This window comes from Pipra filicauda, unplaced genomic scaffold (assembly GCF_003945595.2).
Source record: "Pipra filicauda isolate LSUMZ 115617 unplaced genomic scaffold, ASM394559v2 scaffold195_size2193078_pilon, whole genome shotgun sequence".
Classification (NCBI taxonomy): Eukaryota; Metazoa; Chordata; class Aves; order Passeriformes; family Pipridae; genus Pipra; species Pipra filicauda.
The window spans coordinates 2,102,254-2,127,670 of NW_024104304.1; the positions used below are offsets into that span (position 1 = coordinate 2,102,254).

Sequence of the window (25,417 nt, forward strand, 5' to 3'; positions counted from 1 at the left end):
GCCAAAAGTTTGTGAAAATGAAAGTGGGAAATAAACAGAATGAGAAGAAAGAAGATAGATTTCCAAAGCCCCTGAAGAAGTGTCAACTCTGCAAAAGAAAAGCATTTTTTTCAGAATGGGAAGTTCTGTTTGACTAGACCTGGACAATGCAAATCAGCATGTATCAAACAAAAACAGTCCCAATCTGGGGCATGCAGAAAAAGTGTCAGGTAAGAGAGAGAATCAAATCCACACACCAATCACAGACTGAGACAAGGGAATTTATTCATCGAGTTTCCTTGAATTATTTATTTCGTCTTGCTACCTGAGTATAAAATGAGTTCTTCTTTGGAATCTCACAAAAAGCTTTAGCATACCACGTGCTACATTTCAAGTACAATACTATGTAGGGGAAAAGTGGAAGATCCATCAGTAGGCAACTAGCACATTTCTGTTCAGACTTTCCTAGTTCTGCAAATTGACAGAGGCATTGATTGAATCTTTTTTTCATTCCATTGATGACCAAACCTTTTTACTCACAAATTCCTACACATAGATCAAAATACTGTGACAAGATAAAGAACATCAGAAATCACTGTTAATGCGGAAGTGGGGTATGAAACAAGGTTTATCTTTAATAATAAAGGAAGACAGCAGCAGCAGTAACAAAAACAAAGATTAAATTTAAATCCCACCTCTTGCCATTCCAAATAAATTATTTTTCTCTACACCAGCTGTCATTTCTAATTTTAGGGTGGGTCTTCTCTTCCTCTGTTTTAACTGCAGTTTGTCAGTCTCTGAATATGCGTCTTCGCTCTTTCTTTCTGGTTTTAACCTTTTTCTGTTCCATTCTTCACAGTCATCTTCTTTATGCCTGATAAAATCAAGTTTTCCAATAAAGCACAGTTTAAGCTCTAAATTCTCTACCTTCTCTGCCCTTTTTTTCCTCATTTGCCATTCAACTCTGAATTAACCCATTAACTATCAAAACAAACAAAATGCCAGCTCATTTTTTATTGCACAGTGGCGTGACACTGCTGCCTTTCTATGAATTATTCCCTCTTCAAGCCACCATTTGATTTCTTTTGGTATCTTTATTAACTATAATTCTTGCTAATTTCATTCAGCAGCAGAATTCATGATGTATAGATTATTTTATAATCCTTCATGCCTTTTTTATTTATGCCCACTAAGATACTGATTACTGGCTCTCAGGTTCTGCAGTTTCAGTTCTTTGTCCTTCTCTCTACTATGTTCATTGTTCTAGCCTATGTTTTAAATGAAACTCAGATTCTTCTGATTTAACAACCTATCAGCTACTGAACAAGCTGGGATAAATCCCACAACCATGCTGAACAAGAAATTCCCCTCCTTCCTCAGTTATAAACCTCACTTCCTTCACTATCTCCGTTACTTCTCCTTTTCTGCACATTATGGAGTGTTACAGTTGTATAGTTGCTATTCTCCATTTCACCTTCTCTTTTCTTCTTCCAACAGCAGGTCTGTTCAAAAAAACCCACCTGTTTTTTAAAAGCCTTTTAATGTTACTTCATTAATATATCAGCTTTGCACTGCCATGAATGTACAAGGACAATAAAGTGTAATCACCATGTAATATAGAAAGGAGGGGGAAAAAAATACCAAATCGTTAACCCCCCCATATTTAAATATATTTACTAATTTCAGGAATCTTAGCCATTCACTGTATGCATTTACACAGCACCACTACAAAAGAATGCTCCTTCTAAATAAAATACCCCAGGCATTTATTCCTTTCACTATCCATTTCTTCAGTTTCTAACTCATAATGTTTCATGGCAACAAAGTATCGGATAAAAGTTTCGCCTAATGCTTCCTTAATGCAGGAATCTTTCTCGAGTGCAACAAGAGCATCTTCTAGTTTCAGAGGGACTGAGGAATGTTTCAGATCACCAGTGTGATTTTCTTCTTCGAGCATATCATCATACCTAAGTCCCCTCTTTACTCCATCTAGACCCGCAGCAATAGTAGCAGCAAGGACCAGGTATGGGTTTGCTGCAGCAGAACTTAATTTATTCTCTATGTGAGTGCCTTTTCCACCATGGCATTTGACATTAAAGGCACAACTGTTATCATTATATGCCCATTTTGCATTTACAGTCTCTTTTGATTCTTTACTGTACTTGGAATAAGGCTTACGGCAACTGGTGGTAGGAGCCATCAAGCAGCTGATAGCTGCTGTGTGTGCCAAGAGACCTGATAACCAATTTTTTCCAAGCTCTGTTAGCTCCTCAACTCCATAACCAGCAGAAAACAAATTCTTCTGGCCGTTCAAATCCCATAGGCTATGTGACAGAGCCCCTGAATTGTAGAATCCTGATTCTGAGAAAAAGCTAGCTACATAGTTATACTTCTTAGCCACCTCTTTAATGCCTGTTCTAAATGTGAAGGCACTGTCAGCAGCATCTATGCCAAACGCTGGATGAAAAGTGATCTCCATTTGCCCAGGCCCACTGGAAGAAGAAAAGCTTTCAATGTTGGCACCAGCATAATACATTCCTTCAATGAGCTCCTGAATGAAAGTCTGGTCATGGTTATTTAGTATTGTAGCTGCAGGAAAGGATATTGTCTTTGAATTTACAACCTCAGTAATGCCATAAATACAAAATTCATAAGTGAACGCAGACTGCAGAGAAAAACCATTGTCCTGAAGCTGGCTCAGCTGTTTCTTGGCAATGTGCCTCGGTGAGGTCATTAGCGGGTTGCCCAGCACAGTGAAGGAATCACATATCACTCTTGCAGTCTGCTCAGTCCAGGGTAGTATTCGAAACGTTGATAAATCAGGATTCAGAATTATGTCACAATTAAAATTGGTTGCATTTATGTAATCTAATTCATTATCTTTAGGATTCAGCGTCAGCTCAAGATAACTTCTGGGCATGGCAACACCATGAATTGCTTTTTCCTAAACACAGAGCAGAATGACATATTACCAAAAGAGCTCAGTGGTATTTTTATATATGTAAAATATGTAAAACTCAGACTCTCAGCAAGAACAACAGTATTTTTCTTAAAAGAACACTAAAATGCAGCGATGACTAAAGTGGAAGGTAAGAGCCAGTTACTACATCATTATAAAGCAGAACAAGTTTCTGCAAGATTGGTACGAAAACTCTGGCATCAATTACCCTAATGATAATTTTTAAAATTTCCATAAAGTACTAAAACATTAGTTTTAGTTAAACTAAATTTAAACACCTATCTTGCATAGTCTTTACGTAATTATGGGCTTCACCACTTAGGTGCAAATTTTGCAAGTCAAACTTCTATCTATAGTTAGTCTATTTCGCTTCTACATCCTCTGAGCATTTTCTTCACGTAGACCCAAGTCACTACACAAGATTCATAGCGATATGAATTCACACCATAACTTCTCTTTAAATGCCATAACACGTACCTCAGCATTTTCCAGCTGCAACATTTAACAGCAAAATCTTACTTTCTGGACTTTAAAAGTTTGGGATAAAATGCAAAGAAAGCACTTCCAAGTGAGAAAAACTCATAATGATATTTTCTTCTCCATTTGAACAGAAAGCTTCAACTGATGCAAATGAAATGCAGATAGAACCCCAACAAAGGTTTGTCTATTTTCAAACACACACCTTTACAACTTACCTTACATTCAAATATTTATCTGATGAAAAAGTTATGTCAAGTTCTATCAAGCGAAATTTGGCTCATGTTTACATCCTACCTTTATTCTTCTAAGCGAAAGGATTGCCATTTGAGTGAGCAGATGAGAATAAACGTAGAAAGGGGCAAGCTCAGAAATGAAAAAAATCACATTTTGCCTATCCAGATGGAAAATTGTTGAAATAGTTCTAACTGCATACGGTAGCTTCTTTTAGTATTACTGAATGATTGAATGAAGTCTGTCATCTCTTAAGTAGGTGGCAGTCAACAGTACCAATTCTCCCTGTGGGACACCCATAACCAAAACTGCACACTCTGGTGAATTCTGCTCCAAGATGTCTAAGTTGTCCATTTGGCAGTGAAAATGTGTTGAAGCTGATTACTCTGTAGTAGCACCTCTCCCTCCTCCAAACACCTCCCTGATACCCCAAAAATTGCTCTTTACATATGCATATGTGTGCATTTGTGTACACATACACACTTTTTTAGTGTAAAAAAATTTACATAGTCACACTCCAATTCGTTCAGACCATAAGTAAGGTCAACACAAAAGCTGTCTTTGAACAAGCTGATCTAGACATTTGCATTTTGACATAGCAACTGAAAGAGAAGCAGCAATTAATGTACAACCCTTCACAAGAACTAAAATGGCTGAGAAAAAGTTTATTTTGATAAAATCCAAATTGCATCAGAGAGAGCAAATGATATGTAGATGACACAATTGCAGTTTGGTAATATCTAAAAGGGAAATAATGAAAACGCAGCTTAGGCTTCAGAAGGAACTTGAAACAAGAGTGTTCTTCATCTCTTCTTGTTCATATTTTTTTTACAATCACTCGGTAAAGTTTAAAATATTCATAGTGATATGTGAATGAAATTACAATGCAGTTATGCACATGAAGTACCACAGAAGCAATATACTGAAAAGCCTGATCGATCAAGGATACACATGGTGAGGATTGCTTCCTAATTTGATTCTTATTTCCTGAATCATTACTATGGCAAATATTGCTGCTAAGTCATCATGTAACTCAGTGCTATTTTCCTATGTTCATGACAGCTATAAAATTTCTCATACATGAGAATGATTTTCATTCAGTCATTTTCTTTGTTTCAGTGTTTACTTCTTTCTTTTTGCAATGTACTGATGTTCAGTAAACCAAACCTTTTATAATGCATTGAACCTGAGACGATAATTCTGAGGGAAGAGATTATTAGAACTCCAAAGAACTGAAATTACCAGCCTTATTTAATTAGATTACTATTTGGTGGAACAGAGGAATAGATTATCGTAATGATGAAAGAAGTCTAGATCCTTTGGGAACATGAGCAAGTGGAGGGAACAGATAATTTGTTCTAAGTTTGACTGCTGCCTGCACTATGGAAAAAATATAATTAAAGCATGAGGGCATGAAAACACAAAAATGTACAGCAAGAAACCAAAAAACTTACATGAAAAAATCGAGAAGGAACATTCTTTGATCTTGACACACCGTGGAGGTCTATTGATTCAAATCTGACAAACTGCACGTTGTCCCTGGCCATCTGCTGCTTAATAAATTCAATATGAGAGAACAGGTGAAGGAGAGTTGAACTTCCAAGGCCGTTTACATCAGGGTCTCTGTTGAATGCTATAAGTGAAGAGGAATGTTCACATCAAACAAAATAATGAACACTGGAATACAGGCTGTTCTCCTAAAAATAGTGGGAAACTGTGGCATGGAGTGTAAAATCAAAAACTAGAAAAAACTATGGATGATGAAACAGTTTTGTAAATAAACACATATATTTTTCCCGGACAACCTGTATAAAATCCCTTATTTTTTGGAATCGCCTGTAATTTGAATTTTTTTTCAAGTTGAGAAGAGAACATGTGGTAAAGCCAGGAATTTCTGAGGGATACCTCAATTGGTTTGTTGAGTGTTTTTAGGAGCACAAATAGCAACTGGATACCTATTTCCTACTGAAAACTGACAGAATACAGATGCTATGTTTCTTCAATGACTTTGTAAACTGTATGGTTACAAAAGCATGGTAAAAAGGGCACCTGTCTTCTACTAAACCCTTCTCGAGACCTCCTGAGGAGGACCGTAGTCTCCTTCACCGCAGGCAGCAATTTTTAAGGGAAGTTTATGCATTTATGAATTTTCTAGTATGGAGTTGTCTTCTTAACTGCATTACAGCAGCTGTACGACCATATAAACTTCTTGACATGAAAGTCTGAGTATAACTTCCATAACGGAACAGAGAACTGGGTACTGTAACTTCCTTTCACCAACCTCTCTATTTCTCAGTCTGCTTCTCTTTTGAGTATCTGTGTATTGTTATTACTCAAGTTAAACTCCATAAGGTATTAATTTTCACTCGATACAATAAACTAAACAGACCAAGTGTAAAATTTTACATAAGACATAAAAAAATGTAAAAAAAATATTTCTTTCTACATTTCTGGGAGAAAAGTCCTCCATTCTTCCTGAGGATTTGATCAGAAGAATTTTTGCAGATCTTTCAAATCCACAGTGGAAGATCACCATCAGCAGTCATTCATCACCACCCTTCAAGCAGAAGTTTAAAGCTTCATGCTGAGGCACTCTGAAGGTTGGTGGGAGCAATCCTAATCTCTCCAGTAGAAAATTACCTGAACTAGAGAAAATCTCCTTTAGCACTGGCCAGCAGGCACAATCACATCTTTTTGACCTCTCCTTTGGGGCAAGTGGGACTGACAGCTGTGAGGTTGTAAGAAGGCTCCCTAGCTGGCCCAAAACAAGGCTGTCAGATTATTCCCCGAGAAGGCGGTAAGCTCATCCACAGTCATAGACTTCTCAGACTTTGAATATTACTGGAGCATCCTCCAGCTTCAGATGGCAAGGAGGATACTTCAGGTCAGTAAAGTAAGAAGAGGTTAAGTAAGAAGAGTGCTCCCTGACAAATGGTAGGTGAAAGCACAGAACAAATTTTTAAGTAAATAGGAAAACAGAGTAAAAATTGAATAGGTAAAAGCAAGGAAAGAATTTTGTCACATCCATTTCTCTTTGTGACATCTTTCACTTTGGAAAGATTTACTAGATTTGACCTCTTTATGAACATGATCATTATCTCGAAGTTTTTTAACAGCTAATAAACTGTGGCTGTTTAATAGATTAACAGAATTTTTAAAGATTCTGAAAATCTTTCTAGAGTTTATATCAAGAGGAGTTTTCTAGAACTTCAGAGACAGAAATCTGAGGCTCTTGCCTTTGGAAAAGCAGTGCTCAATCCCTTATTCTATATATGTTTAATTTCCTCTGCAAAGATGGCAGACATTTTCTGCCTACCACCTGTCACACTGAGATTTTTATGTCTTTGTATTATTCAAAATAAAGTTTGGCTGGCAACACTTGAAATCAGTCAATTTTTGATGTAAATTTTGGAAGTATATCCTAAAATATCTTTAAATGTTGCCTGTTAAATTTCCATCTACTGAACAAATATTTTTCAAGTAAAAACACAGAAATCATGAAAAGCAGCAACTTAAATTTTGATCCAATTAATTATTTAAATCAATATTCCTAAGACATATAAATTATATAAATCAGTATTCAAGAAAAACATAAATGTGATGTGAGTTCATATTAATGATGCATACATTTATTTAAAAAATAAAGCTACAAATGTACTTAATTTAAACATCTACCAATTGTAGGTGATTTTCCAAATTTTATATATATATGTTTTCCTCAGAATAAAGTTATTTGACTAAATACATAAATACATAAATACATAATTACATTATATGAACTAACAGAAATTAACAGAAAATTCCTATAAAGTAATGTTTTTAAAGAATGTGAAGAAAGCAAAAATTATTAACTGAAGAAGCAAGAATTTGTCTTCTTCAGTTGGACTCATTATGATTACAGATGTATCTTTTTAAATGATGAGTCTAAATTGTATATATTGGTCTAGTATTAGTCTAAAATAAGTCTGTACACAAATCTAGACCCCCCACTAGTCAAAAGAGAGATGCTTATTCATTTACAAGAGCCTTTATCCAAAATCTTTTAGAATCAATGGAAACAGTCATGCAGGTTTCACATACTTTTTAGAGTTCATCTTTTATATTATTTGCAGATTACCTTTCCCATTGAAATAATAAGTTTCTGTAAATTGTAAGATAGCTAAAAATGTCATCATGACTTAATATCTCTGATTGATTTTGGAAATATGAAAGGAGATTTGTTTCTTAAGTAATAATTAGTGAATAATTACTGACTATTTACTTTTCTCCAGCACAGGACCCAAAATTTTTTGGTAGCCACTAAATAAATCGCTGTCAAACTACATCCATGAAGCCAATTATTATTAAAGTTTGGAAAGGTATAGTAGGGAACTGAGTACTCCGTCTTTATCTAGTTCATATAATTATTATCCAGTAGTTACTGGTAGATAAGGTAGCTAATAAGCAAGTATTTGGCAGGCCTAGTTGATTTAGAATCACAGTCTTGAAGTCTTATATTGTTATGAGTGAGAATTTTCTTCATAAGTAGAACTGTTTCCCTAGCTTTCTGATCCTCTAGAAATAATGGCACTTTCCTTTTAATTTCAGAAAATCTACTTACGGAAACATTTAATTCAACAAGATGCTCAGATTTTTGTTCAAATTTTCATTTTAAAAATCAAATAAAAATCCAGACAGACCATCTTTCTTTAAGCAGATCCTTAGATATCTACACCAAATCATCAGGACACAGAAAAAAACTTGATGTTTGTTTGTCTATGGTTCTATCTGCATTTCCATTTAGGTTACCACTGAGAAATAATTAGTATTATTCCTGCTTCTACTGTAATTAGTACAAAATATCTACAAATGCAAACAACATATCTTCACTTATTTAAAACATATTAATAACACAAAACTAAAAATATTATCAAAAAATCTAAAAATATAAAAGTTATTATTATTATTATTTCTAGCAGAGGAATGGTGCCATTCTTATATTATTAATGTTAAAATCACTCAGAGTGCTGACAGCAGCTGACATGAGAGTAGGGCAAATAGTTGACATAGCATTCCCTTCTCAGCAACATAAAAATGCCACAATAGAAGAAAGTGCGCATCCCAGATCAATCCCTTATTTTCTCTTTGTACAAAGGAATCCTTTCCCATGGTCCCTTATTAAATCACACCACAACAAAACCAAACAATTTCTCAGCTCTAGAAGAGGTGACTGTGTCAAATTGAAAATGAAATAAAAAGAACATGATGCACGTTGCCAGGGGACTGGACAACCACAGGCACAGGCCGTCCTAACAAATGTAGTGATACTGTAAACTCTTCACTGAGAAACAAGACCACCAAAGGAACATAAGGCAATAACAGCAGATACCAGCAAGTAGACTCCAGATACAAATCATGTGTTGGTGAAGGAGACGTTTCTGTCAGTTCTCCCCCAGTCTCTTCCTCTTGCTGCCTCTCTAGCAGCACCAGTTGTGCCAGATCTGCTTCCTCCTGATACAACTCTGCTGCAGCCACGCAGCTGCTTTTCAGCCTTCTCCTGCCCCATGACACAGCTTGGGCACGCCAGAGTCCTACACAGTGTCAGAGTGTCCTCCCTGTGCTCTGTGGCACTTTGTGGCACCTGTTACTGTCTCAGAGAGGCAGGGAAACAGAAACATTTGCAAGTGTTGAAATTGCTATGCCAGTCAAGGCAGGGTTTCATCATTCTAGAGCTGACTTTGGCACCAGCTAAAGGCACCAGTTAACAGGAAAGGCACAGTATTCTTTGCAAAATAATCTGTCTAAAGAAAATGAGGTTTGCAGTTCCTTACTAAAAAAATGGTCTTGTGGTTAGAAGTAGTAGGTTTAATACCTAAATTTGTTTTAATTTCTTCTCCATTCTCAGAAATCTAACACAGGGTGCTCTGATGATCTGTATCGAACCCCTTTATAAAAATAGACATGATGATATTCATTCATGATATAGTGCATGATACTCACTAGCAATGAGTCCCACAGGGTAATCACATATCTACACTCTTCTAAATTCTATGGAAATTCCTGTCAGAACTAATTTAAATACATCTGCCCTTCCTTATAGAACTCTGGTTTGTATTTTTAAGAATAGCCTGCTTTCTTGGTTTGTACAGCATGTTACTTACTGTTCTCACATTTGCCTTCAAACATTAACTACTTCTATATCTCAAACCTTATATGACAGCTTTTCCTATAATAGGTATCTTTCTTACTGCTACTTTTCTATTCCCATCTGTTTTTTGACATGGCAAGTAGACACGAGTACTGGGTTGCATTTGAATGCACTATTGATGTGAACAGTGACCAGAAGCATTCTCAGCTGAAAACATGCAATTTATATTTCTTTTTCACCTAAAAAAAGTTTCACTGAAAATATTTACTGATTTGATTTCTGTAGTAAAGTACATAAAAAATTGTTTCCTACCTTGTATTTTACTCCCCTAAAAGACCCTTAACAAGGAAATAAATACATAAGCATACCAGAAATTCCCAAAGCATGGGAGACACTAAAAATGTTTTCCCGATCTCTTTTAAGTGATACTTTCAATGTTTTTTCCATCTGTTTCTTTGTCTCATGAGTCTGCTTTCTTTTTTAAACTTAACTGCAAAGCAGAGTTTTTACTCATTTGACCATGGAGAAGCTTACGGTTTTCCTGAGTTTTATAGCTAATTTAGAGACCAACATACAGCTTCAATCATCCATGAATTATTCTTTCCAGTCTGAATGACAACAAAATGAGCTTCTCAGAGGGGATACATTGTCAAGAATCAAATGCAAAGTAAGTTTTTAGTTCTCAATAGATGAAAGATAAAATAAATAACCTACATTTTTTTACATTCCAGGGTCTTTTGTAGAAACGGCTCTTCTCTACTGAATAAGGAAATCATCATAGTTTTATAGAAAAGTTAGAAAATATTTTACTTAGGCAGGATTAGTTGAAAGCAAAATGTGCAGGCGAAAGAAAATTAAAGTAATACCCAATGGAACTACATAACTAATAATCCTGAATATGACTAATCTACACTGGCATATCTGTCTTCAAACTCAAACAGAAATTTTGGATTTGAGGAAGGAATGATTGAGCAAAATTGCATGAACTGAGGTATAAAATAATGCAAACTAGGAAACCCCCTTTGGCCTAAGAATAGTTGACCTCGTTTAAACAAATCAAGTGAGAAATATAGAAACACAGAATAGTTTGGGTTGAAAGGAACCTTAAAGATCATTTAGTTCCAATTTCCCTTCCATGGGCAGGAACACATTCCACTAGAGCAGGATACTCAAAGACCCATCTCACTTGGCTTTAAACACTTCCAGAAAGAAAGAGAAAAATTTGCTGAATGTGGAGTAAGGTTATTTAGGGGAGATATTTTGCACAGTATTGAAAGTAAGAACTAAACTCTTTTTGAATATGTTGTAAAAGGAGAGGCAGCTGGCAGAGAAATCAAGCAGAAAATGCATTTCACTTACATTAGGTCTAATCTAACTGTTTTTGTAACCTTTCACTATTACTATAAAGAAAGTAAGCATCTCCAAAGGGTGGGAAGAATTACTGTCTGAATAAACTTTTCTCACAAAGAATCATGGGATGATGAGCTTACTCCAGGTACCAGAGATAGATGAGTTGAATCTCACCTGAAAGGAGACAAAATAGATCAGAAACTTTGGATAGAAGTCCTATTTGAGCATTTTTGCTTTGTATGCGTTAAGAGGACAAATGGAAAACCATACGGAGTCAGAGAACACGAGGATTTCAGCTGTTGATATGGAAGATAAAGGACTTAAGAGTTTTAGTTTGCTTTAAAGAAAAAGAGCTGCTCTAAGAGCTTGTAGGACTAATGAAATCCACTCTTAAGTATGAAATACAGCCTGTGTCTTCTTGATATGCTTTTCTTTAAAAAGACAAGTTAGCAAAGAAACTTAGTGTTTGGTGTCAGCAACCACATAACACTTCATGTGATTCTTGAAGCATTCAAACCTTCTTTTACTGTTCACTTGAAATTTCAACAGTCACTAGGTAGGTACTGGTGCCTGCAGCCATAGCTAAGACATATCTTCTTTCTTCAGAAATTTCCCTCTCTCTCAAACAGTTTCTGATCCCATGTTGGTCATATTTTCTCCTCAGCCTGTGTGATGACACCAGGCTCTGTAGGTCACTCTGACCATACCCAGTGCATGTGGTTGCCAAAACCATCTGCAGTCCCTGGCTGTGGAAACCCATATATCACTGTGACAGAGGGGAATGACACACCAAGAGTATGGTGTATCGTGATCCTTGGATGCTTCACATTGCTTGAATAGAGTTATTTCCTTTTGCCTCCTCTCTGGCTACCACGGTATTAATATTCTAATTTAGTAGCATGCAGAGCAGCATGCAATAGGATCTGAGTTCAGAGAGGTCAATATACAGTTACCTTATGTGCTATATATGGTATACATATAGCACATGCATACATTCATGTCCATGTGCATGTAGTTACTATGAAGTGTTATATAATATTATATTAATGAAATTTCATATTATTCTATACTGTTTGGAATCCTTCCTCTTTGTCTCCCAAGAATGCAAACACAGAACAGCTTAAGAAGCACCTGGTCATTAATTACTATGTACCAATTTGCAGAAGTGCATATCATTATCAGATATAGACACTTAGGTAAATAAAATTCCTAAGTCCATGTTAGGGCCGTTAGTATATTCACCTAATTAGCTACATGTGTTAGCTTCTATGTTTCCATGGAAAACAGCTTTAGATTAAAAGAATTTTATCTTTAGCTTCAGTTCCAATTTCTCTGACACTGCCCAAGTAACACTTTTCATACTGACCCAAATAGCTGACCCATCTGCCTCTTTTCTAATATTTTTCCCACATCCATGCACTTATTTTACAAAAGAGCTGACAAGAAATGAACAAAATGCACATGCAGCAATATTTCCACATCTTTTGATTAGAATTTTAGGAAAAATGTAAGGATTTATTATTTTAGAGAGACTTTAACTCTGTAACTAGCATGGCTGTATATCAGTTCTCTGAAGTACTCTCAATCATTGACACTCAGCTAGGTTTCAACCTCTCTGCTGCTGATCTCTAGAGATTGTCCTTAGCTGTGTACTTTTACAACCATAGTATATTCCTGTTTTGGCCATATCTCAACACTGAGTGGATCTCAAATACAATCTCTTGTAATTTTTCCAAACATTTTGGATTAAGTGTTCTGATTTGAGCAAGTTCAAATATTTGAAAACTTGAAAATTGTAAGAGGTTGTATTTCAGATCTACTCAGTGTTAAGATATCTTTAGATTCAAGACTTCAGGCACTTTGTTAACTGAAATATTTAACGTAATGTTTTAGTTATAAAAATAAAATATTTAGGACTTGATCTTATCAATCTTAATAAATTATCACTGGCAGCAATGAAATACTGTTTATGCTGATTAAAGAGTGCAAAATTTTATCTAAAACTTTCTTCTCTTCAATTAAGTTACTGAATCTATTCAATGAAAATTAAATTTTGAACACATACATTTCTTATTAAGTAAGAAACTATTTCTGTGCATTCCATTTATGAGTGGAAAAGGCACAGTGAGCCCTACAACTTGTTGGTCAAAGTCAAATGGAACCCAAGCCTCATGAGAATTCACAACTTTTTTATTTTTAGAGTGCTTTTGATGAGAAAAATAGTTTTCTCCCATTTCCCTTCATATTTAGTTCTCATCTGTAGTTCCCTACAGTCATTGCTGCCACCAGTGATACAGAGTAGGATTAACCCCAGGTAGCTTTAGGCATCTCAGAGTTAGACAAACAATTTTAATTAATCATCACAGGACTTCTTTCCCTGAGTGGAAAGATACCCCCACCTCCAGAGGTATATTTCTCATCAACTTCTAGTACATCTTTGAAGACGTACTTTACTGACTAGGTGATAAATCTGGATTAGCTACTTCATGTTAAGTGGCTAAAGCTGGGTTGAAATCTCCCAGTGGAATCTACAATTAATCTCATCAGCTCCCTGTATCTTGTAAATGATGCTATGACAAAGAATTCCTATGTATTGAAATATATTTGCTGGTTTTGCAGACAATGAGAAAACAGTCATAATCTAAATGTGACAATGCATTTTGCTAACCTTTCAGCAATGTGAAAACCAATGTAGTGCGGAAAGGGAATAGCATCAAGTGTAGGCTGAACAATAATCCTCTAACCTCTTTATTCTAACAGATATGAATAGAGAGTGGTTCAAGTGTGAAATATTTTTTCAAAGCTTTATATTTCTCATGCAGTGACCTGAGTTACAACTAATATTGTTCACGTGTATCTTATTTAGACTTGTTCAAACTGGGTAACACAGAATGTCTACTGAGAAATTCTGCTGTAGCAAGAACAATTGGTATGTTCAAATTGTTTTTTTCAGAGTATGTACAGCAATGTTTCTACCCATCTGACAGGGGACTTGAGAAAAATCAGAATAAATTAATATCATTGTAAACATTTAATTTCTACTATTATCTTTTATTATGTAGTTAATGATGGATGAAGCATTTTATCAATGAAGAGATTAGTATTTCTTGTATTAGTGAGATAAGTCAGAAGGTAAGATATCCGTTCTGGAAAGATGATAGTATGACCTTAAGATTGATGCTTATGGAAATGTATTCATCTGATATCTATTCAACTAGCAAACTGGTTTTTGTGAGCTTCCTGGAAACAGAACAACAAACTGCTCAAGCCCATTACATCATCACAGCTAATAATAGCTTTCAGTTTGCTGATCCAGCTAGCCCAGAAGTATAGCTTTTACACTTTCAAAGAATCACAGCTTATTAGTAGCAATTGTCTCTATAAACACTTCCAAAATGAACTTATTGAACCGCATGAAAATAAGGGGGAGTTCTCTGCCTCATTTGCTTTTCTTCCCTTATAATTTATATGAGATGATTTTGCACTCCGGTTCTCTAACAGGACAAATAATTGAAAACATCATCCCTATAAGGGAGCAATTTCTTCTGCTGGAAATGTTAACAAAAAAAGAAATTTTAAGAAGCCCAGATGTCATCAGAGTTTTGCAGTGTCTAGCAGACTTTTGGAAATTCTGCCTGCACTCAGTTTAAATGAGGAAATATTTCAGTTTTAATGAAAAAACTACACGACCACTTCTGCATGGCAGTTTTTGGCAGGCAGCTGGGCTTTATAAATACTTTGCTTTAAAAAAAAAAAAAAGCATCACAGATGTAGAGCACAACTTCCAATCCATCCTGATCACACAGAAACCACAGGTGTCAGTTCTCTCATGCACTAGCTCTGACTCAAGTTTGCAGATTAACAAAACACCACAAAACAACAGGAGCATTTTCTTTAGCAGGAGAGTAGGTGATGTTTAAATATCCTTACCAGCGTTGCCTGTGGAGGAGTCAAACTGAATCTCAGGTGTTGAGTTTTCTGCAGGTGTAGCAGCTGCCGGTAGTCCCAGAATAAGTTGATCCACGTTGCTTCCCACTGGTTGCTGCTGATCAGAGCCGGCAGAGCTGAGGATCAGGAGACTTTTGCTCTGCTGCCCCACTCCCTGCTTGTGGAAGCTGTAATACTTTTGCTTGTCCTCTCCAAAATGGGGACTAAAAGTCTCAAAGGGTTGGCCCTGCTTGTCAGCTGCTTTCTCCCAGGGTTTCAAATTTTTCTGAGCAAAAGTGCCACCTGCCTTGCCACAGAAATAAGGTCCATGAGAAGGCAGAGGACCTTCACTCAGCAGGTTTTTCAACTCTTGTAGACTTTGTTTAGAAATGCCGGGTGCCCCTGTGAAGGACTCAGCAATATTGTTCCCTTGTGTGGATACAGCACCACCCAGGGAGCCCATCTTTGTCACATGAAACTTTACAACTTTTTCTTCCATACCACCCTGTTCTTCTGGCTTAGCCCCCACCTGCTCACTGCCCTTTTCCCTCTGCACTGCCTCTGTGCAGCCACCTTTCCCCGCACTCCTTGCAGGCTGTATGCCCATGGGCTGCTTCATCTGAGCTGCTGTATCTATTTCCTCCTGCATTTTTCCCACTATTTTTTTCCCAGTGTCAGCATTTTCTTGGGTTTCTTGTGTTTCTCCAGATGTGTCTTCTTTCACAGCACTGCCAGAATTGGAACCGTCATCACCCCCTCTGTCCTTTTGTACTGGAGGAAAGGTAGTGGGGTTTTGGAGAGACTGGTCTGATGGTGGTTCTGAGCAACCAGTGGTTCCTTTAAGGAGACAAGGATCTGGGATTTTTGAGGTGCGAGACAGCTCCATCTTCTCATTTTCTAAAGGAGGAACATACTTTGTAGGACCTTTGATTCCCTTTTTCTTTCTGAAACCACATATATTGTTGCCATCAACTTCATCACTGTCACTTTCAGATGTGTTCTGTAACCAGCAATAAAATATACAACCAAATAATATGCATGAATGAAACATGGCAATGGAGCACTACCACCAGCTGCATTAACCTTGTAGCACTTCCATTAGTACTTGCTGGTGCAGGTCTCTGTAGGCACTTATTTTGATTCTTAAAAGTTCTCACAGAATTCTTTTTCTTACATTTTAGAAAAAAATCAGTGACAATGCTTTCATAATATAGTTTTTAGGCAGATTTAGTAGATTGTGTTATAAGACATAGTACACTGTGTGACATCATTTGCCAAACATATGACCTTTAAATGTGAAAAAAATGTATTTTAGTAATTACATTTAAGTATATTCCTGTTCATATTAAAAGTGTTTGTATTTATAAAGGAAATGTATTACCCTGAAACACAGAATACAGGCGATCCTTATAATTGTGAAGATTGAAACCTGAAAATAAATGGCGTTTAAATTAATTTCAGAATCTAATTTGGACAAATAACTGAACTTGCAGAGCAGTGGCCAAGAAGAAAATCTTATATTTGGATGTATAAACAGGAAAGAACCTGAAGATGAAGTTTACCTTTATATATGAGATAGATATAGTTTCTATTGTAGTGGTGAGAGCAGATTTTAAAATGGGTCAAAAAATCAAAACCAAAAAAATCAAACCCAGACACATTCGAACTAAAAAAAATACCACACATTTTAATATTGTGGGTGCCTAATTATTTCACACACTGTCAAAGTAGAGATTGAATTCTCCACCTCATATCTTAAAAGAAGACTCCCTAACACAGTTTAACCAAAATATAAATCACTCCATAGCCAATCACAAAGTGTTATATTGTTTATGAATCTACTCAACTGTAGACTCATTGTCTATGCATCTACTCAAGCATGCATTTAAGACATATTAACAGTCCTTGGTTTGCTTGGAATGGGCTGGAATTAACACCTGTAAGGAAATCAAGGGATATCCTCTGAATGAGATTATTCTTTACCTTTTCCACAAAGGAATAATCTGTACTCTCTCCAATTTCTGAATTTCCAGAAGAAGGGATCTGCACAAAAGCAAAGTGAATGCCAGTCTGGGTAAAGCAAAAGAGATTCCTGTTGGCAGACAAAAGCACGTAGAAGAAACGGCAGCAGCAGCTAATGTGCATATGGAAGGAAACAGTTACATGGCCCCCACTGAGGTAATTAACAATTCCCTTTCTCTACATTATTTCTCCCTATTTTCACTATTTTCCCATTATGCTATTTTCCACCATTATCTATTCAAAAAGGCTTCTCTCCTAACACAGAACTCACAGAAATATTTCCTTCCTCTCTCCCCTTGCCCCAGTTTTCCATGACACACTGTAAGTGCACCTTCTCTGGGAGCTTGCCGGGACATTGCTGTGAAGGCAGTTGGCCACCAGCTCTGTAGGGAAGATGAGCCACTCTGTGCCTGTAACTCCCATGCACATATCTTGGCATGTGATGTGCTCATGATGCCCACTTGCAATCAAAAACAGCTATTGACACATTCACAACAGAAATCCATGTTTACCCCAGTTTTAGCACTCAGTTTTTGATGAACCCATTTCTTTATCCAAGAGCTTTTGTTTATTTCCATAACAAACCCCATGACAACCCATAAAATTATTCTGGGTGTTTGCCGATACCCCTACACATTCACTCATGCAGAATAGATCTAATTCCTACAGCTCTGCATCATTATGGAATAGAAATATAATAAAAGAACTCTTCTGAACAGCAAACCAGACAAAACCTGATTATTATTCTGAATTATAATGAAGAATTTTAATACCTCTCTTAGTAATACAAGAAAGGGAATGAAGCTCAGGAAGAAAAAGTAGGAATGGAGGATCAGTCTCTGCTAAATGGAAAAACACAAATAATCTTAAAATACTCATCATATTAAATTTCTAGTTATATACTTTTTTTGAGATAACTTAGATAAGAGTTCCAACTATAAAAGCTATAGTCATAAAAATATTTTATCTTGCAATTAATTTATGAAAAATATTTATTTAAATATCTTTTGTGGTAGAGGCTGCCATCACTAATATATATTGATTTACAACTTACGAAGTTTTCAGAATTCTTTTGTTTTCTTTGAATAACTTGAAACTAATAAGATAACCATAACACTATATGCATTTCTGCTTTATAATGTATTTCTGCTCTCTGTCCTGATAACCACCAAAAATGTTAAAGTTAGATGAAGTTTTTGTCTGTTGTCCCTATGGTATATCTTTGAAAAATGCTCAGTAAAATGACTGAAGGAAAGTTAAGCACATCCTTTTTTTTCACACCTGTGTACTGAAGTTAGATAAAAGATCATGTATCTAAAGCAAAATGTCAGAAACCTGTCTATTCACATAATTAGCCATTCTAAAGGATTTAGTGAACACAAGGTAGCATTCCCACATTATAATCCTTACCAAAATAAATTCCTTCCGAATAGAGATGAGCAGGATAAGGACTGATCACTGGTAAGTTTGTTAGTTCATTCAAAACAGATCTCTAATAACTGATGTATCTGTAGTAGTTTGCAAAGAGTTTCTTTTCCATGAAGAGACAAACTATGGTACTTCATTTTGATTATAGACCCAAAGATATACTGTGCCCATTGCTCTTAAACAAAAACAGTGATGATTTTTACCTTCAAGTAAACAAAACTCTTGCAATTATACAGAGAACAACCCATGCATTACTTTAGGTCCTCTGCACAAGGCACACTGTAACTTTGTGCAGGAAAATGACTCTTTGTTTCTAAACAAACTCAGACATTTATGGACTTTCATTTAGAAATCATTCTCCATGTTTTCTGCAGTGAAATAAACAGGCCTGTTTTTTTCAGTTTGTTGCAAGGTATCAATACAGCATCTCTTCATATTAAAGACAGTCATATGCACAAGCTATGACACAGCCTTACTTGTCTAGTAGGTTACGCGGTGTCTACCATCAGAAAAGGCTTACTACTTGGGCACAGAGGGGAGACCACCCAGGAACAGGACTTATGAATTATCTATTTAATTTTTTATTTCTTGAAAAGTTTTTTTTTATACAGAAGACAGGGGTGGTTAAGTGAAATAGCACCTTGAGAGAGATACAATGCAAGAGAGCTGGATACAAATCATTACTTAATTTCATTGAACCCTGGGTCCTGCTAAACTGAAAGGAAAGCAAAACAGTCATGGCTTTAATATGACAAAAGTTCTGACTACTTTCAATTTCCTGCCTGAATGTTCCTACATTTTTGTTACTCTTTGGCAACAGTACCAGGAGATACCCAGGCTACTTGAAAGTTATTTTACCCACATTTGTTTCATCAGTATTCAATTTTTGTGTGCTTATTTTCAGATATTTACTGGCACCTTAAGTCAGAGGTCTTAAGTTTTGCAATTTGCTTCTCTGTCTTAGCAAGTGAACATTTGGGCAGTGACTCAAATATTCCTGCCAGAAGAATTAGGTCCAAAATATAAACAGTTTGGGCCACATTATGTAACAAATCTGAGATTTAGATTTTTCTTTCTAAAGTTTTATCTGACGTTATTTGCCGTTGATAGGGTTTGTTACTCCCCCAAGGTCTGATTTCTGTTAGGACTACTTGTCCCAGTGCCTCTACTTGTGTTGGCACGTCGATCCCCTCTGCACTGGAATTTGCACCTGGCAGGATTGGACCGGCTCAAGTCCTGCAAGAGTCAGGAAAAGTGGTGGTGGATCAGACTACATTTCCCTTTATGGATAATCTCAACTCACACAAATAACAGCTTTGCTAGTCTTCACTGTGTACCTGCTGTGTCACTTGAATACACAAGAGTCTGGACATCTCTGACTATCAACAGAGCATAAGGGCTACACTTACGCATTACAGCAACATATTAAGGCACCATGCAGGTAGGAAGAAGAGAGAATAGAGGACAATAGCAGCAAGCAAATATTTCTGCACTGTGCAGATGGAATTGCTTGTTCTACTTAATTACGTGCCACTTCTGACATGTGATCAGGATTCTACATTTGAGGGATATTTTATACCTTGTGGTAACACAGAAAACAAAAATCTAAAGCAATTTTTCTTAATTAGTTTGTGCTCACTTTTAGGCTTTGCACAGCTCTGGAGTGGAGCATTAACTATACCATGAAATACGGTACTGCCAAAAGGCAGTTCGTCTGTAAACCTGCCAATCCACAAGTCGAGAGTATTGGAAATGTAAAGTGTTGCCTTTGGGAGGAGTAACAAATGCTAAGATTTTTGGAGTGTAAAGCAGAGGTGAAAATCCAGGGCAATTCTTGAACTTTTGCCTTAAAGAGATTTTACAGGTGACTGAAAATGTATCTATGGTGCTCTATGAAGCAAATTCAGAGGCTGTAGATGAGACCATCTATTTTCCTACTTTTTGTTTGTGTCATGACTTCAGGCAACACTGCAAACACTATTGTGGTTTACAAACCTATCTCAAAAACATACTGATAAAAAGAGACAGGGAAATGAGAAAAAGAAACCCACAGTAAAGCTTTTGAAAGGGGAAAAAAGAGAGAAAGGGAGTTAGTTTAAAAGATGCTCTGAGTAATTGTAGACAAATAGTTGCAGGAGGATTTCTATCACAGGAAAAGGTGAGAGACAAGGTGCAACTCTATCAGGAGCTTTAGTATATCTAATCAACAAAATAACCCAATGTTCCTGCTACTGGCTACCCAATGAAGTGAAGCAAGCATTCAATAAAATGCACTGGGGTTTCAGTCACATTCTTGTTTTTTGTTTCAGATCATTAACTGATTTTAGCCATTATTTTAACTGATCAATAAGAGGTCAAATTGTGATGATCATCCTGAGCTGGTGCTATAGATTTTTCAAGAACATTTTGCAAAGAACATCAAAATGTCAAAATTTGGTATAACTGAGAAGTAAGAAAGCATGGGAAACTTAAAAAAAAAAAAAAAAAAAAAAAAAAAAAAAAAAAGTCGAAATATATAAGGTTTGGTTGGCTAAATTTTTGTTTATGAAAAGTTAACTGTTTCACTTTGGTTTGATTTTTTCTATCATATAAAACACTGTTGAAAAACTGAAATTAAATGTTTCCAGTCTAAAAAAAATCTAAAACTATTGTTCAAGTACTGCTGACATGATATTATTCACATTGTTTGAACTTTTTTCCAGTTCTAATTCAAAAGTCACAGTTTTCCAAAGTATTGCAAATGCTGTGAAACTCTAAATGCTGAAGAACCTTTTCTGTCCCACTCTGGCTGTTACTGGATTACCCTTCACAGCTCCCCCAGGTTGGTACATCAAATTTATTTAAACTTTATATGTAGTAATGAATTTCAAAAACTTGAAGCCAAGTCAGCAGGAGATGCTGTTTAAGACCTCACACAACAGAACCCATAAAGCAAGTAGCCCCATGTCCAAGTGCTTTCCCTGCCCCTTCCCCTGGCATGTGGAAAGCATTGCTCAGCTGCTCCCCCAGCAACCACGGAGCAAAGGAGCAAAGGATGCAGAAACAAATTATGTACTTGTGAGAATTAATGCAGCTCCACTGGAGTCACCGGAGCCACAAAGATTTAAACCAGGAGAGAATTTGGCCATGGAGTTGTACCAAGGACAACACAGATATTTACACAAGGAGTATCTCCAGGCACAGAGAGGGATTTTGGCTCCTGGGCACAATGCTAAAAGAATGCATGTGATGATAAACAGACACTGGTGGCTTGTAAGCTAGAAACATGAGGATCACAGCACGTTGTCAAGATATTGCTGTGACTAATTTCTTCCTCAGTGACCTTGTTGGATGAAGTGGCTCTTTGAGAGTGATTTACTGCTATGAAAACCTCCAAGTGAAGGACCTGAAAGTTGCATAAATGTTAGATACATCTGATTATTTTTGCAGTTGGAGAAGCTGAAGCACAAATTTTCCATAGGTCAAGGGAGATGTGTGGCAAGGTGAGGAGCAGAAGAAAAGTCTCCTTCCTTCTTTAAAACTTTTAAATAGAGTCAAGAGTATTAACATCCTTCATGTGAAAATGGATGGAGTGAGATTAGTTCACAATATTGTGCTACTTATTTGCAAATCCAACATTTGCCTTTATCCACTACACCCATTCAAAGCCTTCACACTACATGTGCCATTTTCAGACGAGCTTCTCAAGGTCATTGATTCTCTTGCTGCCTCAAAGCAGCAGAGTTGTCCTTGTGACAAGATTATATGCGATTACTTTCCCTTGGACTACGCCACCTGCACTGTGTTTAAAAAAAAACCCCTCAAGTAAGGCAGAGCCTTAAAATGCATAAGCTTATCCTGCCTTCACAGTGATTTGGGACCACAGAAGTACAAATTCAGGACTAGAATCTGTTTTAAAATAAAGTCATAGAAACTGAGAATCTCCACTTAAGTAGCCTAACTCAGGAGTGTCACTTTCTAATTCATGTCAGATCCTGGTCCACAAATTGTAGTGCTTTCATTTACATTAATGAAGTCAAAGCCAATCTGTTTTCCCAGTCATATTAATAGGATCAGATTTTGGACATCTATTTCTGTTACTCTTGATAAAGTTAGAAATTAAATCAACAGGAACTAAAAATGTGTTAGAGTTGCTTCCTAAAGAAAATGGGTTTTTTTCAGCTTAAACAAGAAGCCTTTCTTTGACCTGCATTTCCTTCAGAATTAAACCATGCTCAACATACATGCATGAAGAACCTCCCGCATAATTCACAATTAAGTATGCACTCACTTGGAATCTTGAGATGCATGGCAGAAGTATTTTATATCAGTATATCTGGTCGGAAATCATTCATGATCAGTCTCTTACCTGCTGAGTAAGGTCTTCCTTTTTGTTCATGTCCACTTCATTCTAGTTCAGGTCACCATTAGAAATGGCCTAGTAAAAATATAGTAGAAAGACATCCCATATTTATAGGCACAGATACAATAAAGGTTAGTTCAAACAGAATTGCTGTAAAGTTCTTTTCCCAGAAGGCCATGCAGATAACGAGCTATGAAGAGCAACCCCAACACGTCATGATCAAGAGCACTGCTTTCTGGAACAGAGTTAAAGTAGTACACTGACAAACACACATTATTAGCTGCCTGCCTGCCTGGAAACAAAGACAACTGAGTATAAAACTGTTTTGCTCAACTCTTCTCCTCACAAAAGGCTTTTGTCCTGTAACAAGCCATTTCTGTTCTGGAATAGAAGCTATTGTTAGGCTCCTTAGAGGTAAAACCTATACTGGGCATTATAACAGCAGTATGTTTTTGAGGCACATGAACAGGGATTTGAAAGGCACAGCACACTGCAAGAACAGCATGCAGCACCAGCCTGTTATTCTAGATGCTTGCATATTGCTAATTAATATTGGTGCATCTGGTTGTATTATAACAGGGGAGGGGTCTTTTTTGAATTAGATCTCTAAAAATATTTCAAAGATTAGATAGTGAAGCTTGTCTTTCTTAAGTTTTTTTATTTATCAGGTTTAATATGAATTCAAACAACTGTGTTTAACTATCATTTCATTCATTCAAGTTCCTTTACCTGACATAACATTACAGGATGGCCATATTGTGTGTCCTTACAGCAACCCTTCTTGACAACCCATCATTCAATAAATTCAAGTAAATATGAAATTCAGATTGGCTTTTATCTATGTGAAAACTTGGTTTTGGCATTTTTTAATAATTTCAAAACAATAAAATTTAAAAATAAAAATAAACAAAAAAGTTTGTTAAAATATCAAAATAAAAATAATGACTATGCATTAGGAACTATAATTCACAAAAATCTTAGGTATCAACAGTCAAATGCATAAATATAATTGCTCCAGCCCCAAACTGTGATTCTGAAAATCCTTCCTTTTCCTGGAGATACTGAAAGGCCGTAAATCTGACATTTGTGACTCTATCTGTGCAATTTCTGTAACTACCCCATTCTGAACTGCTCCACTTGTCACAGAGAAGAGCAGGTAACAACTGAAAGTTTATTAGCATTCAAGAAACAGGCTACCTCATAAGACTTGATATTTTGCCAACCAGACATTAAAAAAATCAACACCCATCACTCAATAAGACCAAGCTCCTGCAAGATAGGTGGGATGGAAGTCAGCATTTTGCTTTCAGAATACTTTTTCCAAAAATGTTGGCCTCAGACTGTCATCATACAACAGTTAGCACAATTGCACAGTTCCTTTCAATCCTAACATTAGCATAAATGTGCTAAAAAATGGGGTTTTTTCCAGTTTATGCTGGCTAAAAAGCTGGATTTAACATCACTATTGGTAAACACAGTTCCTCAAGTGTGTATCATGTAGACTAATATTTTCATAGCAATATGTTCTTTGTGGCATCACAGGAAAGGGAGCCTCAGAAAAACAGCCCAGAACAGTGTTTTCCAGAGAAGAAACAGAGATTTACACGAAATGATCCCCTTATTTTAGAGTGTGCATAATTATTTAATTTAAATATGCTGGGCTCCAACCACGATTTATCAAACACTGATCTAAAAATATAGACACTTCAAAAATACCACACAGAACAAACATCACAAAGCGATTACTTAATTCTTAAACTACAGATACTTTGTATGCACTATGATGAATAAGTGGTAATGAGAAAGTGAAAACTGCTCGTTATCCCATTAGTGGTTCTTCATCAGCTACAACAGAGACAGCTTGTCTGAGGACAGCTACTGTGGCAAACAACCGCCAGCTTAGGGAAGCGCCTGGCTGGTGAGCTGAGGGCAACCTTCAGGCACACAACTTCACCATTATCATGGCTTAGAACTACTTCTGATTCCAGCTACTGGTGTTAGGGTGTGTTTTTTCACTGCTTGTACTCTCCTCCCATTCAATCTGGTTCTTCCAAGGGGGAAATTTCTATATACTCTGAATTAACATCATTTTAAGCAGGAAAGAATCAGGCTTCAGGGTACCCACTAGGAATTTTTTTTTCCTAACTAGTTACCTTTAGCTGTGAAATCAAAAAATGTTTCTTCCACATTCAGAAACCTTCAAAATTAGAGGCCTTTTAAAGTCTTATAGTATTCTTATAACATGTGGAGATTTCCAAACTGGTGCCAGCTGGCTGGTGACAACTAACATCCACACCGTACAGTACTGTACGGATATACAAAATGGGTTTTGCCCAGACCTATCTCAAGAGCTTTTGAGAACAAAGACTTTTGAGTTCCCCAGTTCCAAGACTGGCAATTACATGCCCAAAAAAAGATGTTCACTAAGTCTCCCCCACACCATCATAAACCTATAAAATTCTGTACTAACACCTAAAGGTATCTTTTTCAGGTAACATCTGGAATCCAAAAACAAGTCTTGAGGATATTATCTTTATCTTTGGAACAATTTTCAGCATTCTGCAGCTGAAAA

General features: G+C 36.4%; 1 protein-coding gene across 4 annotated transcripts in view; it reads right to left on the reverse strand.

Annotated features, from left to right (window-relative positions):
• Positions 1-283: 283 nt before the first annotated feature.
• The window catches only part of LGSN (lengsin, lens protein with glutamine synthetase domain), a 77,119-nt gene continuing 51,985 nt past the window's right edge, over positions 284-25,417 (reverse strand). For 2 of the 4 annotated variants that reach the window (XM_039380440.1, XM_039380439.1), the window contains 6 exons: positions 22,852-22,920; positions 17,037-17,096; positions 16,435-16,482; positions 15,057-16,053; positions 5,104-5,282; positions 284-2,923 (listed from right to left, as the gene is read on the reverse strand). In XM_039380440.1, the coding sequence (XP_039236374.1) occupies positions 1,724-2,923; positions 5,104-5,282; positions 15,057-16,053; positions 16,435-16,482; positions 17,037-17,096; positions 22,852-22,881 (2,514 nt within the window). In that variant the 5' untranslated portion in view covers positions 22,882-22,920 and the 3' untranslated portion in view covers positions 284-1,723. The remainder of the gene's footprint in view (positions 2,924-5,103; positions 5,283-15,056; positions 16,054-16,434; positions 16,483-17,036; positions 17,097-22,851; positions 22,921-25,417) is intronic. The other 2 variants (XM_039380441.1, XM_039380442.1) reach the window with 2 other exon arrangements.